General features: G+C 33.7%; 1 protein-coding gene across 7 annotated transcripts; it reads right to left on the bottom strand.

The window, feature by feature from the left end:
* Positions 1-1,322: 1,322 nt before the first annotated feature.
* Positions 1,323-11,396, bottom strand: LOC131956967 (uncharacterized). Of its 7 annotated transcripts, none has more exons than XM_059321635.1 (3): positions 11,257-11,396; positions 6,369-7,352; positions 1,323-1,620 (listed from the first exon to the last, which is right to left on the bottom strand). In XM_059321635.1, exon 2 carries the CDS (start codon positions 7,259-7,261, stop codon positions 6,374-6,376), a length of 888 nt encoding a protein of 295 aa, XP_059177618.1. In that variant the 5' UTR covers positions 7,262-7,352; positions 11,257-11,396; the 3' UTR covers positions 1,323-1,620; positions 6,369-6,373. The 7 variants fall into 7 exon arrangements, with proteins under 7 accessions (XP_059177618.1, XP_059177615.1, XP_059177619.1 ...); XM_059321632.1 differs by having other exon boundaries at positions 11,261-11,396; XM_059321636.1 differs by having other exon boundaries at positions 11,278-11,396.
* Positions 11,397-17,297: the final 5,901 nt, after the last annotated feature.

Raw genomic sequence — 17,297 nt, 5'->3', positions numbered from 1 at the left:
ATGACGTTGTTGACCTTGTCAAAATTTCCCCACCACTACGCAGTTTGCTCATAAGTAAATTTAAATAGAGGTGCCACATCATTTGTATTTGTTTCTGTATTGTATTTTTTTTTAAATTAATCACACGATTCAAACTATATATATAAAGTAATTATGTGTGCAGTTTTATATATAACATTTTCTAATTCAATTATTCGTACGCAAAAACATTATACAGTTGCCTTAAACTTAACACCCCTCTTGCCAAGTGGTACTACCCGTAGAGGTTTTTTAAACATTGCAACGCATCGTAATGGTTATTTTTAGAATGGCAAAATGATTCAGCTGTTAATACGTGTTGTAAACGTAGACACTACTAGACTAGTACAATAATGCTTAATTGCTGCATGAAAAGAAATCTTGCGATTTACATAGATGTGCCGACTAAAAATATTTTTTTTAACAAATTTCATTGTTTAAAACTTTGAATTAAAAAAGTTTCCAAAAAGGCGCCACTTTGCTGAAAATGGCCAGAGGGGGAGCGGCCGCTCCCCCAGCTCTCCCCCTGCGTACGCTACTGATAGTTTTATATTTATTTAAACGAGAATAGTAGTTGAATCTTCTTCTTTTTCTTCGTTCTTAATTTTTAGTGTTGGAGGGGATCGAGTTTGCCAGGGTTTGAACTCGAGTCTTTTTGTTTTCGAATTTATCAACCATGAGCTGTTGCCGACTCGACCACGCCTCCTTCACAATTATTTTAATTTTAAGGGTACGTGTCAACTGGTTATGCGCCATTGACTCCGATTTCAGCCTGCTTTTCTTTTTGGATTTGCTTCCATAGCCTTTTTCCAACCAAGAACAAACTACAAGGAAGCAGTTGTTTGATTTTGCAGTTGTATTTCCTAGAAGAGTGGCTGTCCCCAGCTAACGAGCCTCACCTGTCCGAGGCTGACCCCTAGTAGTTGAATAAATATTGATCAAGAAAATAATAGGCATTGTGAAGAGCGATTATTGCCCGTATCGTGGTGATGTGAATGCATATGGTAGTGGTATGCTTTAAATGGTAGCATACCACGTGATCAAACACGACACTCTAGCAGCAGCCCTAACAGTCATGTAAAAATGTGTCATCTGGTCCATATAGGTTTTTGTGCTAAAATTTCTCGTTGTTTTTTCTGTGTGCGCTTTTTTTCCGTGTGCGCTTTTTGTTTTGCGCTTTTATCCGTTGCGCATTTTGGTCACCCACCAAAAACTAGATAGCCTCTTCCCCCTAATAAATCATTAGGGGATCTACTCATCCACTAAACTAAAATTTCCACACACAAAAAAAAAATTCTGTGTAATAAATTATACACTGAAATTACACTGTTTAATAAAAACCATTCCAAATAAAATTGTTTTTTTTTTTCCGCAAAAGGCTATAACAGTAGGAAGAATGCACAAAGTACAAGTAGCCTACTGAATGACATGAAACTAGGTGCTTCACTTTAACACTTCTACCTCAATATCAATAGCTTATAGATCTAGTTTGGTAAAAAAAAAACAAAAAAAAACGGTGTACAGTTAATGTAAGGTTAGGTGAAACCTGTTCTCACTATCACAGATTTGGTTAGTCCAAAAGTCAACAGCTCCGAGGAAAATCTGGAAAAAAAAAAACAACTGAGATGTTAATACAGTCTTAACCTTAGCTCTGCAACAAAACAGACATAGAAAAGTTGGTAAAATCACGATATAGCGTCGGAAATTATTGGGTAATGTTCGTTGAGTTTCGGTAACATTCGTTACTGTAAACCATAGTTTATTTGACCGTTGAAAAAAAAATAAAGTCAACTGCATTAAATTAATGTTTTAACTTAATTTAATGTTTAACTGACAAAAATTTAGCAACAATTAGTAAATCTAAATATTATTAATAAAGTCGAGTGTAGTAATTTATGTTTTTTTAAGAAACAGAAAAAAACCTGCAGAAGATTTGCGACAACCAGCTCTAGTTCTGTTAGTATTTAGATCTAGTAAATAAGACTAGACGATTAGATTTACTTAAGTTAAAAGTAGTAAGAATACAGTAGCGTACGCAGGGGGGGGGGGAGCAGGGGGAGCGGCCGCTCCCCCTCTGGACATTTTTAGCAAAGTGGCGCCTTTTTGGAAACTTTTTAAACTCAAAGTTTTAAACATTGATATTTGTTAAAAAATTATCTTTGGTCGGCACATTTGAAACGTAAATCTCTGTGAATATTGTTTTTGCAATTACCAGTAAAAAATGTGTTAGCAATACAGTGATCTAAACCATACCTTCTCATTATGTCAAAGCATACTTAAAGTCATTAGCTAATTAAAAAGTGCATGATCTGAAATGTATGACCGATATTTTAGTTATATGTAGGCTATAATTCCGAATCTTTTACTACTACATTGAAAAGCTGGCTTTTATACCAACTCTGATTTTAAAAAAACTTTCATTATGCTGTAATACTTTAACATTTATGATGACAATATATTTAAATCTGATTGTAGAGAAAATATTTTTGTAAAAACGAATAGTGTTAAATTACTTTATTAGATTCTAAAGTAATTATTGATTTGTTTTGATATTTATAATAAAATGTGTAGACATATACATATTTATATTAAGATATTGATTATTTCCCCTTTTCGCTAGTCTTAATAGATGTCCAGGAATTATTATGCAATTTTTTTTTACAAGGATTACAAAACAGATTATGCCGCGTTCATTGTTTTTGGTTCTAGTGTGTTTATATATATATATATATATATATATATTTTATATATGTTTTTGGTTCTAGTGTGTTTATATATTGGGTGACACCATTTAGGGGGGGGGGTGACACCAAGGCAAAAAATAGCAAAATATATAGAGAAAAACTTGAGGGGGGGGGGTGCCAATCGAAAATTTGAAATCTTGTGACACCATTAAGTGCCTCACCGGGTGACACGCGACCTCGCTACGCCACTGTATATATATATATATATATATATATATATATATATATATATATATATATATATATATATATATATACTTATATTATATAAAAGATATTACAAATTAGGCGCATTCTTTTGCTATTTCCGCTCCCCCTACACCGAAAACCTGGATAAGCCTCTGTAAGAATAACTAGAATAATGTTTAGTAGCAGCAATAATTAGCGCATACACTTAAAATAATTAGAAATACAAAATAATTAGCAAAACAGTATTTAAAATGCAACTAAAATCAATCCTTGCACATTTTTAAACATTATGTGTTAAAAATAATATGGCGGCAAATAAATGATGGTTTACGGTATTTCCGGTGGTTTCCGGAACGGCTCGACAGACTACGCCATGGTTTTACTGTTTTTTACTGCTGTACAGTTCCGGAATAATAACCGACGCTATATCGTGATTTTACCGAAAAGTTGATCCAGTAACAGTTTTAGCTCAATAATATATTGACTATATGGAGGACAATTGTAATTGTACTTGTAGTATGTCCAAAAGACAATCTAGAAAAATGTGTTTGTAAATCTCATTTGCATATTCAAATAGTGCAAAAATATTATGTTACGAGAAAAATGGCCCGTTGAGGAAGGATACACCGGGCGCTAGGTTGATAGTGCTGTCTCTTTTCTCTAAACTAAAACCAACCCACCCCCACCCCCCAACACCCCCACCCCCCCCCCCCCACCCCCCTAAAAACATGTCTACCGTCCCATTCAACGAAATATAATTATATACTTTTTCCAGTGTCCGCCCCCTCCCCGAAAATTCTACCCCCGCCCCCGAAAATTTCAAGTACCCCCACCCCTCTCCGGGGAGGAAAAAGTCTACACTAAAACCACCCCACCCCCCCCACACACCACCCCCCACCCCACCCCCCCCCCACACACACACCACCCCCCCCCCCCGCCACACACACACACACCACCCCCACCACCCCCCTAAAAAAACATGTCTACCGTCCCATTCAACGAAATATAATTATATACTTTTTCCAGTGTCCGCCCCCTCCCCGAAAATTCTACCCCCGCCCCCGAAAATTTCAAGTACCCCCATCCCTCTCCGGGGAGGAAAAAGTCTGAAAGAAACACTGGTGTCGCGCTTAGCCACCACCCGAAGAATTGCATTAAAGAAATTGCAAGAAAACCACTTTTTAGATTAGACACATTAATTAGGCGGTAATTTTATTATAGAGTATCGATGAAGAAATTTCTTTTGAGTTAGGGAGGGGGGGGGGGCTCAGACGTTCTTACGCGGGGGTGGGGCTTCGCACCTACCCGAAGAATTGTATGAAAGAAACTCTTCACGCAAACCACTTAGATTAGACCAAATTGCCTTTGTATTGAATGTTTACTCGATAATCAATGACGTCATATAAATGTGTGCACTATCCGGCTTGAGATTATTTTCTACTCTGTGCGCTAAATGTGTCGACGTCATACTTCGTTTTTCGAATTACTATGCATGTTTTTATTTTCCTTGTGTTTTCTCTAGAGCGTTCTTGTCAGACAGATAGATAGATAGATAGATAGATAGATAGATAGATAGATAGATAGATAGATAGATAGATAGATAGATAGACAGACAGCGAAACTATTATTATAGATGAATATGATGTTTACTTTCGGAGAATCTGCTCAAATTTCATAGGGAGTTCATTGATAGATGTCCATTCTATAACATCATAATATAAGACATATGATCAATTTTAATCATTGGGACCCCTGGCTTTTAATTTTAGTCATACCAGCATACAGCTTTAGTAAGGCTACACTAAATATATTTTTACAAGCTTTTATTTAACTCACTTCCTCTGTCGTAAGTCGTCAGTCGACAGTCTGTCGTCAGTCTAGACGGAAACGCAGGAGTGAAAATTCGGACAGTTCTACTTGACCGACACGATTCACAGTTGGCACGTGGGTCAAGACATGAAGACAATGCAATCTGAAACTAAATTTGACTTAATTGGATGCCTAATTGATTTTTTATGAATTAATTAAAATTTGGACCGAATTAGTAGGCATGTCTAGCCAACCACACCACACGCGTCATCAATAGCTGCGCCATCACGACCACGTAATGGCTGCGTTCAAAAACCATTGCGCGCCTACTGAACGTGATATTCTACTGGCGCGCAATGGTTTTTAGTCATGTAACTCTATTGTAGATAAAACATGTAAAGTACTGAAAAAAAATTCATAAAAAACCTTTTAATAACAAGCTTTTATGTAATGATGCACTAAAAAGTAGAAAATAAATTATAGACTACTATTTAAATAACTATAAAGAAAAGCGTGGGTGTCTTCCTTAACATTAGTAAAGGTATCCAATAGATACTAAAGTGACCCACGCTTTTCTTTATAGTTATTTAAATAGTAGTCTATAATTTATTTTCTACTTTTTAGTGCATCATTACATAAAAGCTTGTTATTAAAAGGTTTTTTATGAATTTTTTTACAAGCTTTTATTTAACTCACTTCCTCGTCAGTCTGTCGTCAGTCTAGACGGAAACGCAGGAGTGAAAATTCGGACAGTTCTACTTGACCGATACGATTCAAAGTTAGCACGTGGGTCAAGACATGAAGACAATGCAATCTGAAACTAAATTTGACTTAATTGGATGCCTAATTTATTTTTTATGAATTAATTAAAATTTGGACCGAATTAGTAGGCATGTCTAGCCAACCACACCACACGCGTCATCACCTTCAATAGCTGCGCCATCACGTAATGGCTGCGTTCAAAAACCATTGCGCGCCTACTGAACGTGATGTTCAGTAGGCGCGCAATGGTTTTTAGTCATGTAACTCTATTACAAATAAAACATGTAAAGTACTGAAAAAAAAATTCATAAAAAAACGTTTTAATAACAAGCTTTTATGTAATGATGCACTAAAAAGTAGAAAATAAATTATAGACTACTATTTAAATAACTATAAAGAAAAGCGTGGGTGTCTTCCTTAACATTAGTAAAGGTATCCAATAGATACTAAAGTGACCCACGCTTTTCTTTATAGTTATTTAAATAGTAGTCTATAATTTATTTTCTACTTTTTAGTGCATCATTACATAAAAGCTTGTTATTAAAACGTTTTTTATGAATTTTTTTTTTTACCTTATAGTTTTAGTGCATTTTTAAGTATATAGATCTAGATCTATGATTCTTTTGTAAACTGTGAACATGGCAAAAGCTTTTTTTTTTTTTACTTTAAGTTTTTATTTTTTATGTGAGATTCATTTTCTTTTTCTATGGGCATGTTGGGGTATGTACTATTTATAATTTTTAAAATGTATTAATACTTTTAAAAACATGTTATAATCTCAATTAAATAAACTTGACGATAATGTAGTTTTTAGGCCCTATTAGTTGAAACTAATCGTACTATTACCTTGTCTAACTTTCTTCTGCCTTTTTCATTATATTGCCATATACGCTGTTAACTTCAACCAGCTCAGGTTCATCAGATTCACCTATTTTATTTCGCTGAATAGCCATAACTTCATAGTCTTTAGATCCTATTTCTTTTGGAATAGCATAATAATAGATGGTAGTACCCTCGTGCTGGGAGGTCATTATCAACTCATGTTTTTCAATTTCGTATCTACTCAAATTCCTCCTCAAGTGTCTGAGTTGTGGGTTGGGAATAAAGTTCTCTGCATAATAAACAACTAGTACTATTACGACTGTTGTGAAGCAAATGATTTGAAAATGAATATTGGTAAACAGGTGAAATTTTTCATTACTATTTCCATAGTCATAGTTAACATTCCAGTTCGCTTCGGTATAAGGGTTTCTGTGATGGTAATAATTATCATGACCTGGATTTTGTCCATAAGTATAGGAGGAATTTGAAGATGCATTCATATGACGTGATACATATTTATCAGCATCTAGAGTTAGATCATACTCTTTGCGTGACAGGGGCTTAATAAGAACAGAATAAGCTTCATTGACCAGCACAAATTGTTTGTGACTTTCACTTCTAGTTTTAACATTGTCACTTCTTGTAATATTTGCATCAGGGTGAAATTTCTTAGACAATTTCAGGAAGGCAAGTCGAATTTCTTTCCTTGACGCAGAACGAGGAATTCCTAGCACTTCATAGTGATTCTTTTTAAACGTTGCATTAGAAAAACACCTCTTGTGAACTGCTAAGCTTTGAGCTGGTTTTGTTACTAGTGTCAGCCTACTAAGAGGACTCTGCATCACAGTCCTACATAACATAAACAAGTGCTGTCTTCGACACAGATAAAGCATCAAATATTTTGAAAACTGTGCCATTTTTCTATCATCGTAAATTAATTTTGTAATTCAAGTACTATAAAAATAATTAAGGATTTCAAAGGTCCACTGGTTAGCATGTTGAATAGATCTATAGAAAAAAGACAGTAAATCAGTATTTAATTTGAAAAATAATAATAATAATATTAAACCTAAATGGCATTTGTTAGTTAATCAACAAAAAATTCCTCTGAGTATTTATTCATTTATTATGACCCTATCTCTATTATTTAACATAAATCTGGGAATACATTTTAAAATTAACAGTTTAATAGGCCATGATAATTTTGCCTTAAAGCTTTTGACTAAGATTGCCTGGATTATTGTTTTTGACATTTGCTAGTATTATTTACTAAATCAAAATGAATGTCGTCTATTTCGTCTTCAGGGTGACTGGGACACTTTCAGTTTAAAAACAAAAAATAGAATCTCAATACTCAATTTAGGACAATAATGGGGCAATGCACAGAACTTGAAAATCAGCTGAAATAAGCATGATACTATTTATTTCCTAGCCTAGCTTTTTAATTTATCTAACCAACAGTATGTTAGTTTAGTGGGGGGGGGGGGGGGGGGGGGTTGAAAGGGTAGCAGCCAGGTGCTCCAAATTTACTGTTTAATTGTTCATTTTCACTTAAGTAGTATTAAAACAAAAATGTTTTAATGTGTGGTTAACAAACTTATTTCAATGATTTTAAAATATTAAACACATGCATACTGAAGTATAAATATCAGCTTTCATCACCTCCTACCCTAACATTGTTTATATAAAACTGACACTACCTAAAATAACATAGTTCGGACCAGCATTTAATTATGACCATAAAATTAGTCCATTTTAGTGTTAAAAAACACAAACAGCAGCCCAAATCTGACAAATGATTGACCATCTTTTTTTAAAAAAGTCAGCAGTTGAAAGTTTTATGTGAGCTATTAGTGTCTTTCGTAGTTGTATCAGGTTTTAGACATTTGGTCATTTGGGTTAATCAGGAACCCTGGGAATCAGTGTTAGCAATAAGGTTAGGTCTAAGGTCTAAAGACATTATACCAACATGACTGTATTCATTATCAGTGAATTACAGAACCACAACAACAAATAATGGTTCACTCTGATAGGTCAGTATAGGGATAGCCATTAAAGGGTTATTTAATTCGTAGTAACTAAGCAGTGGCGGAACTAGAAAAAAAAGGGCCACCCCGCAAAAAAAAAAAAAAAAAAAAAATATATATATATATATATATATATATATATATATATATATATATATATATATATATATATATATATATATATATATATACAAACATAGAATACAAACATTGGATACTCATTTCTGGCCAGATCGGATTTTGAGAAAAAAAATGTCTTTTGTTTTTCAATTGAAACAAATTACAATTTGTCAGGTGTGTGAGTGTACTCGCCTGTTTTCACTTTTTTTTTTAGACTTAGAACTAGTTTATTCAATGTTTTTTGTAAACTGCATACCGACTAATCTTTAGACGGTCAAAAGAATATAAAACGTGAAAGCTTTGTATGCATAATGGTTTCTCGTGTTATGTTTATTTTAAAGGTTTTTTTTTTAATTTATATTATTTGTTTTGAATATATTTCCTTTTTATGCTATGTCATTCTTTAGTACATATTTTTAGAAAAAATAATAATTTAGAGAAGTAATTGCTTTTTTAATTTGTTTAGAACAAATATATTAAAAGAAGCTTATGAGCACCCCTATTTAACTATTTAAAAAAGGGAAATAAGTCATGAAAGTGTTTTGAACGTTTGCCTGTCTTTCATAGTACAGCTCAGGCATATATTTTTTACGGAACAGCATAATAAAATATTAGCTACTGTATAACATTACTACAAGAGTAGATCTGTTTGTTATTCACAAAAGCTTTTACTGTCAATTCAAAAATGCAAGAAAATAGTTATTTTTTTAACTATAAAAAATGTATTATGGTCGGCTATGGGCCCCTAAATGGCGTGGGCCCCCCCGGCACTGTCTGGCGGCACTGTAGTTCCGCCCCTGTAACTAAGAATAACCACAGCCCTATAAAACTAGATCGACAGGCCTACAGTAGATCTAGAATTCTAGAGATTTATAGGGGCCTTCCCCCCCCCCCCCCCCCCCCCCCCCGAAGAGATGCCAGGAAGAAACACTGGTTCCACTCGACCATACAGCTGCATGAATTATAAGGAAATTTTGATTAAATGTAGATCTAGATCTATTAAAAAGAGGTATGACTGGGAATAGCCAGTAAACTACTCAACTCGTAACCTAAAATTTAGGCTAAATAGATCTATACTATACTAAATTATTTTTAATTAAATCTAGATCTGTCTATTAGAGTCTAGTACTAGTAGTAGATCTAGATTTTCTATTTGTAGATTCTAGATCTCATTTTAAAGAAAATCTAGTCGTTTTAGGACATTTTTTAGGGACATAAAATCTGCCAAAAATAGTATTATTACTTAGATCTAAATCTTAATGGTAATCTTATTGTTTTTGGGTAGGCCTATGTAGTATGTAAAATCGGCTGAGACTAGATCTAGTACTAGATCTGGTAGTAATGTGGAAAAAAAGTGACTCATTAATTTTTTTTAACTTTTTACATTTTTAGGAGGATTTATGTTTTGAAAGTTACAAAAATGTTTCAATGTTCAGTAATCTATCGTTTTAGGTATATAAAATCGCCCGCGGCTAGTAATGTGCGAAAAAGTTACCTCATCGTCAAGGCTTTAATAGAAGTATATTATCATATATTTGTGTCAAATATTATAGATAAATGAATAATAAACATAAATCAATGGCTAAATATATCAATATAGGCAAGAAATTAACTTTAAACAGCAGTGTTTGCGAGCAGGATTTGCTATATAAAAAGCGGCCATCTGAAAGTTAGAGTGGCTTCCCCTGAATCTTGCGCTATAAGTTTACAGTAAAAAAAAATAAACAAGATGGCTGCTATAGTAAATGAGCATGGTTGCATCTGTTGGAAATATCGCTAGTCTTCATTTATTACTGAAAAGTTTAAATTCAGATTAATTCAATTGTTTAAAAACAGGTACATAAATGAAACAAGGAAACATATTTATATTTTTCAAAACATAAATCCTCCTCAAAATGTTAAATAATTATTAAAATTTAAGGAGTCAACCGTTTTTCACATTACTAGTCGCGGGCGATTTTACGTACCTAAAACGATAGATTACCCAATGTTTCATTTTTATGTAGGCCCCTTTTCAGTAAAAAATTTAAACTAGCGATCATGACTAGCGATGTTTTCATCAGATGCAACCAAGCTCATTTACTTTAGCAGCCATCTTATTTAAGTATTTTTTTGGTAAAATTATAGTTAGAGATTCAGGGGAAACCACTCTAACTTACAGATGGTCGCTGTTTAACTTTATATACTAATATTAGGGCCTATATATTATATTTTATTATAATATTTAATATATTATTTACTCATAGACATAGATCTAGGAAATCTTGCTCGTAAACACTGCTGTTCAATGTTAATTTCTGGCCTATGGATCCTAGGCCTACTTAATATTTAGATAGATTAGGCCCTATAGAATACTATAGATTGATCTAGATTACCTAGAATCCTAGATCTAAGTAATGTAAATATAATATTAATAGGCCTATAGCCCGGCTATAGGCCCTATAATTTATAATAGGCCTATTTATTATAATATAATTACAATAATTAATTAGTCATAATTATTAATTAGCCTAATATTAATAATAGGCCTATTACTGCTATTACTATTAATTTTAATATAAATATATAGATTTAGATCTTAGGCCTACAGCGATGTTTTCATCATATGCAACCAACCATTGAGCCTAGCTTGTTAACTTCTTAGAATCTAGAATCTAGATCTAATCTAGATCTATCATAATCATAGATCTCTAGTCTCTAGATCTAGAATCTAGTCTTAAGTCTAACACCGCGTTTACACTTATGACATGTATACTAGACTTGACCTACTAAAGTGTATACTAAACATGTTACGGGTATATGGAATATCTTCTGAGTCGCAGGGCACAAAAACACGCCCCTTTTCTGGGTCAAGTTTTTGTCATCGCTCCCTGAGCGAAAACATAGGACATGTTCTGAATTTTCAGATGAGTGCGCATGCGTCAAAAGTAGTAAGCGCATCCTAGGTCTCAGCTGATTGTAAAATTAAATATAAGATTCTAATGATTTTGAGTATTTGAGCACACGATTTCATAATTTATAACTTCTCTAGGCCCTACTAAAAATTACATTTTTATAATTACTTATTATTTCTTAAATTAAATTCCAAACACGTTTTAATGAAATAATGTATTGTCTAAGTCCAATGTGAAAAAAGGCATTCGTGCCGACAATTGTAACCGTTTTTTTAAATAAAAAAATAAATTACTATTTTGCCTTAAAACCAGTTTAGGTATTAATTACGAAAATAATAAGTAATTAAAAAATATAATTTAACCAAAGTTATCTCCAATTTTTCCTTGACCAATATTTTGTTTTAAGTGGATCAACATATTTTCAGTTTCCGTCTGACGAATAAATCTTTAGGCCCACCCACCAGAATCAGTGTTTCTTCCAGACTTTTTACCGGCGGGGGGGCACTTGATATTTGGGGGGGGGGGGGGCGGGGGCGGTAGACTTTCTTCGGGGGTGGGGGGGAGGACCGAAGAGATGCCTGGAAGAAACTGGCCAGAGTGTGCTCGTGGGATCACACATAATCAACTAACTATAAAAACAGGCAGATAAAAAAGTCACAGGCTAATTATTTAGGTTTAAAATAAGACATAATTAACATAAAGAAACGAAATGAGGGGGGGGGGATGTCATAGGCCCTAGGGGTCGTCCATAAATAACGTCACACTCGTAGGGAGAGAGGGGTCCGTAATTTTGTGACGGTGTGTGATGGGGGGGGGGGGGGGTTCAGATGGTGCGACCGCACACTTTTGCATTATAAAAAAGCAATGTTAGAAAGCGAAGATTAGACGTTAATTCGCGATTTAGAAAACTGTTTTAATAAATTATAATAGGAATTGATTAAAATATTCTATCTTGATAGAGTTCTGACAAGATTTTGGAAAAATATCGATGTTTAAAAAAAAATTAAACTGCAATTTTGAGGGGGGGGGGGTTGTAGGCTGAGGTGTGACGTCATTTTAGGGGGGCAGTAGCGTACGCAGGGGGGAGCAGGGGGAGCGGCCGCTCCCCCTCTGGCCATTTTCAGCAACGTGGCGCCTTTTTGGAAACTTTTTAAACTCAAAGTTTTAAACAATGATATTTGTTAAAGAAATATTTTTGGTCGGCACATCTATGTAAATCACAAGATTTCTTTTCATACAGCAATTAAGCATTATTGTACAAGTCTAGTAGTGTCTACGTTTACAACACGTATTAACAGCTGCATCAGTTTGCCATTCTAAAAATAACCATTACGATGCATTGCAATGTTTAAAAAATCTCTACTGGTAGTACCACTTGGCAAGAGGGGTGTTAAGTTTAAGGCAACTGTATAATATATTTGCTTACGAATAATTGCATTAGAAAATGTTATACATAAAACTTCACAAATAATTACTTTTTATATACAGTTTGAATCGTGTGATTAATTTTTTTTTTAAAATTACAATACAGAAACAAATACAACTGATGTGGTACCTCTATTTAAATTTACTTATGAGCAAACTGCGTAGTGGTGGGGAAATTTTGACAAGGTCAACAACGTCATCACGATGAAGTAGTATTCTTACAGTTTGGGCGATAGTTATTACGATTACAAATTATATGAAACAGTTACAACCCCCTCCCCCCTCCCCCGTGTACCCCTCTGTAAAAAAATATTGTCATAATGCCACTGCTACTTATTTAAATCTATTTCTGTAATATATATTTGTGTAATATATATGTATGTTTAGAACAGTCATCTAAAAACTGACGCTATGTTCACTCTGAGTTGGTTATCTTCCCCCCCCCCCCCATACACCTCACCACCAAAATTGTGTAGAGCGACATTAATGGTACACCTAGGTATACACTGGGTTGGATAATTGACCTAAAGTGACCGGACAGTGGAGAATGAAGTTGACCCCCCCCCCCCCCCCGCACAACCCACCCCGAACTGACCTGTTAAGTACATGTAGAAAAACGCGTAATAATGTACCAAAGTACCATGCCGCCAGAAAATTAGCTTTTTAAACGTAAAACTCTGTGAATATTGTTTTTGCAATCACCAGTAAAAAGATGTGTGATAAATACAGTGATCTAACCCATACCTATCACTATGTTAAAAAATGATCTCTAAAGAACACAAAGAAGCAGTAGTTAATTTAAAAGTTTTGTTCTGAACTTAAAGACCGATATTTAGTTATATGTAGGCTGTTATTCCGAATGTTTTTCAATTATAACGAAAAGCGTGGTTTTATACCAACTCTGATTTTAAAAACTTTCATTATGCTGTAATACTTTAGCATTTATGAAGACGATATAATAAATTCTGAATATAGACAAAAACATTTTGTTAAACAATTTCATTTTATTCTAAAGTAATTATTTATTTGTTTTGACATTTATAATTAAATGTGTAGATATATACATATTTATATTAAGAGAGTGATTTTTTCCCCTATTTCACTTGTCTTAAATAATTTCCCAGGAATTATTATGTAAGAATTTTTTTTACAAGAATTACAAAACAGATTGTGTTACGTTCATGGTTTTTGGTTGTAGTGTGTATATTTTTGTTTTGTTTAGATTGATACACTTTTTGTTTTGTCGGCCTACATTGTGTGTTTTTTCTTATTTCTTCAGAGTGCTACTTTCAATTTATTTTACATCATAGCGAAGTAATGACATACAGCTAGTAATTATATATATATATATATATATATATATATATATATATATATATATATATATATATATATATATATATATATATATATATATATATATATATATATATATATATATATATATATAATACATGTATATATAATACATGTATATAGAACGTGTACAAAATTCGTCGCCTTTTTTTGTTCTTTTCGCTCCCCCTACAACGAAAACCTGGATACGCCTCTGAGGGGGGGGGGGGTCTGGCTTTTTGTGACGATGTGTGAAGAAGGGGAGGGGGGAGGTAAAAATCGTCAAAAAAGCGTTACGTCATTGATGTATGACCCCCTACTCTAAAAACTAGATCTACGTTTATTCTTAATAATAAACTCAGTATAGTAATAACACGATCTCAATACGTTTAATGAACTTGGCAGATGCAAGTTTTTGGAGAAATCGGACCTTTACTTTCAACAAACAAATACTTAGCCCTGTTTATTTGAAGCTGTTTCAGAAGGATATAGACAAGCAATTAAAGAAGCTGGGGAAATGACCAACATGGGGTTGGGGTGGGAAGGGGTGGGTTAGGTTTTTTTTCTTACTTTGATTACTTCCTTTTAATTGTCTGGGCCTATATAGCAGACGCTCCATGTCAAACGTCATGCTTGTTTTATAAAATGTTCTATAACATGTTCTGTAAGTGTGAACGCTAAAGTATACATGTTCTATGGAGAAAATTGTTCCAGATAAAAATAAATTTTGGCGGACTTTGTGTTCTGGAAATGTATAGTATACATGTCGTAAGTGTAAACGCGGTATAAGTTTAGAATTATAAACACAACCGAAACAAACAAAAACAGTAGGCATATTTCTTTATATTTTATGAATTATTTTTTTATAATTGTATTTATTTTGTCAGAACTTCAGAAATAAACAAATTTAAAATAGAGTCTATAGATCTATATGTAATAAATGTGCACTATTTTATTTAGATTCTACTTGAGCGGGGGCAGTGGCGGCACTAGAAAAAATGGGCCACCCCGCAAAATTGTTTGGCCCCCCCCCCATTTATATATATATATATACATATATATATATATATATATATATATATATATATATATATATATATATATATATATATATATATATATATATATATATATATATATATATATATATATATATAAACACACAATACGAACATAGGATACTCATTTCTGGCCTGATCGGGTTTTGAAAAAAAAAATTCTATTAAATCTAATCACAACAATATGTCATGTGTATGAGAGCATTGGTCTGTTTTGGATAATCTCTGTTTTCATTTATGTTTGCCTCATTACTTCTAATCATTAAGTCGGTCAAAAGTAAATAAACCATGAAGCTTTGTATAAGTAATGGTGTCTCGTGTTATGATTATTTTTATGTTTCTTTTTTTGTATTTATATTATTAGTTTTAACTACATTTCATTATTATACTATACCATTCTTTAGTACTTATTTTAAAAAAAATAATAATTAAGATAAGTAATTGCTGTTTAATTTGATTATTACAAATCTATTAAAAGGAGCTTATAAACACCCCTATTTGGCTATTTGAAAAAAGGGAAATAATTTATGGAAGTGGTTTGAACGTTTGCCTATCTTTCACACTACAGCTCATGTGTATATTTTTTAAAAAAAATTTTACGCAACAGCATGTCTTAGCTACTATATAATATCACTACTGTATTATATCTGTTATCTGTCTGTTATTTACAAAACCACTATCAAGGTGCCAGTGACGAAAGTAATATATATATATATATATTCATCAACTTCCTAAAGTTTTATGGCACTCTGATAAACGGTGTCTAGCTGTATCCGATTTTCATTTTTTTTTTAAATTTGTCGTATATAGAGAAAAGTCGAACCCTCCCGGGGCGCCGCCCTTGCGAAATTAAAATAGATTTGTTTTGCAGAAACCTTCCCTGGAGTGTCCATATCAACTACACAAAGTTTAACGGCGGTCGCTGTGAAACCGCAATCGACTTTTTATTTTTATATACCGAATATAGAGAAAAGACAAATCGCGCCCTACCGGGGCGCCACCCCTGCGAATTTGAAATTTTTATTTTCGCAGAAACCTCCCCAGGAATGTTCTCATCATTTCCCAAAAGTTTCACGGCGATGTGATGAGAGGTGTAGTAATGCATAAAGGACAGACAGACACACATTCATTGCTTTTTATATAGATTGATAGACGTGCTTCTCGGAATGCGCCGTTGGTCAAGATTCAGCTTATAAATAGGTGTAAGGTTTAGGGGCATAACTACGACTATATTTAGTATCAATATGCAGTAAATCAGGTTAAAATGCCGATTCTGGATAAAAATCAGTTTTCAATGACATTTTTCGTTTCCGATTAAATTTGAAGTTGAGGTGGCGATTTTGGTTTTGAGAAAAAGACAACACTATCAACTTAATGCTCGTTGTATTTCTCCCTCAACGGGTCAAATATCTCGTATCAAATAATGATCTTCCCTCAGCGCACAGCACGTGTGGCGGTAGCACTTTGGAGTAGAAATTCACGAAAATAATAAGCTTCGGTAAAAAATAAATAAATAAGCCAATGCTTTCATGATATTTGCCAACGGCAAGTAGTTCTTACTCTACTTCGGGTTTCTTGAAAGCCGATAACTTGTGTACCGTTTAAGTACGGTGGTCAACATTTAGCAGACAAGGACAGCATTGTATGCGCAGATTTTGTCAACTTTTCTAGGATTCCCGGGAATGGAAACTGGTACTTCACTCGGTTTATATATATGTGAACGCATTAACTTAGAAATACGAAATTTCACATTCAACATCCTATACTTGGCACACTTTCTATTTTTAAGTGACCTACAGTCACCTGAAGTTGTACTATACTCACTTTCAGGTTTCTAAAATACCAATAGCACACACACAGATATCTCTCTCTCTCTCTCTCTTTATATATATATATATATCGTGCGGCGTCAATTCGGCCAATGACAAAACGGCCCCGTCAAAACGACCAGCGACATATGGACCCCGTCATATAGGCTCCCGACAAATAGGCTCCCGTTATATAGGCTCCCGACAAAAGGGCTCCAGTCAATAAGGCTCCCGACAAATAGGCTCCCGTCATTTAGTTTTTTCCACAAAACGGCCCCCGTCATTA

The sequence above is a fragment of the Physella acuta genome, unplaced genomic scaffold (genome assembly GCF_028476545.2).
Source record: "Physella acuta isolate Inbredline_101_S28 unplaced genomic scaffold, ASM2847654v3 ptg001190l, whole genome shotgun sequence".
Classification (NCBI taxonomy): domain Eukaryota; kingdom Metazoa; phylum Mollusca; class Gastropoda; family Physidae; genus Physella; species Physella acuta.
Note: the sequence above shows the minus strand (reverse complement) of the source record. Positions and strands in the feature narration are given on the sequence as shown.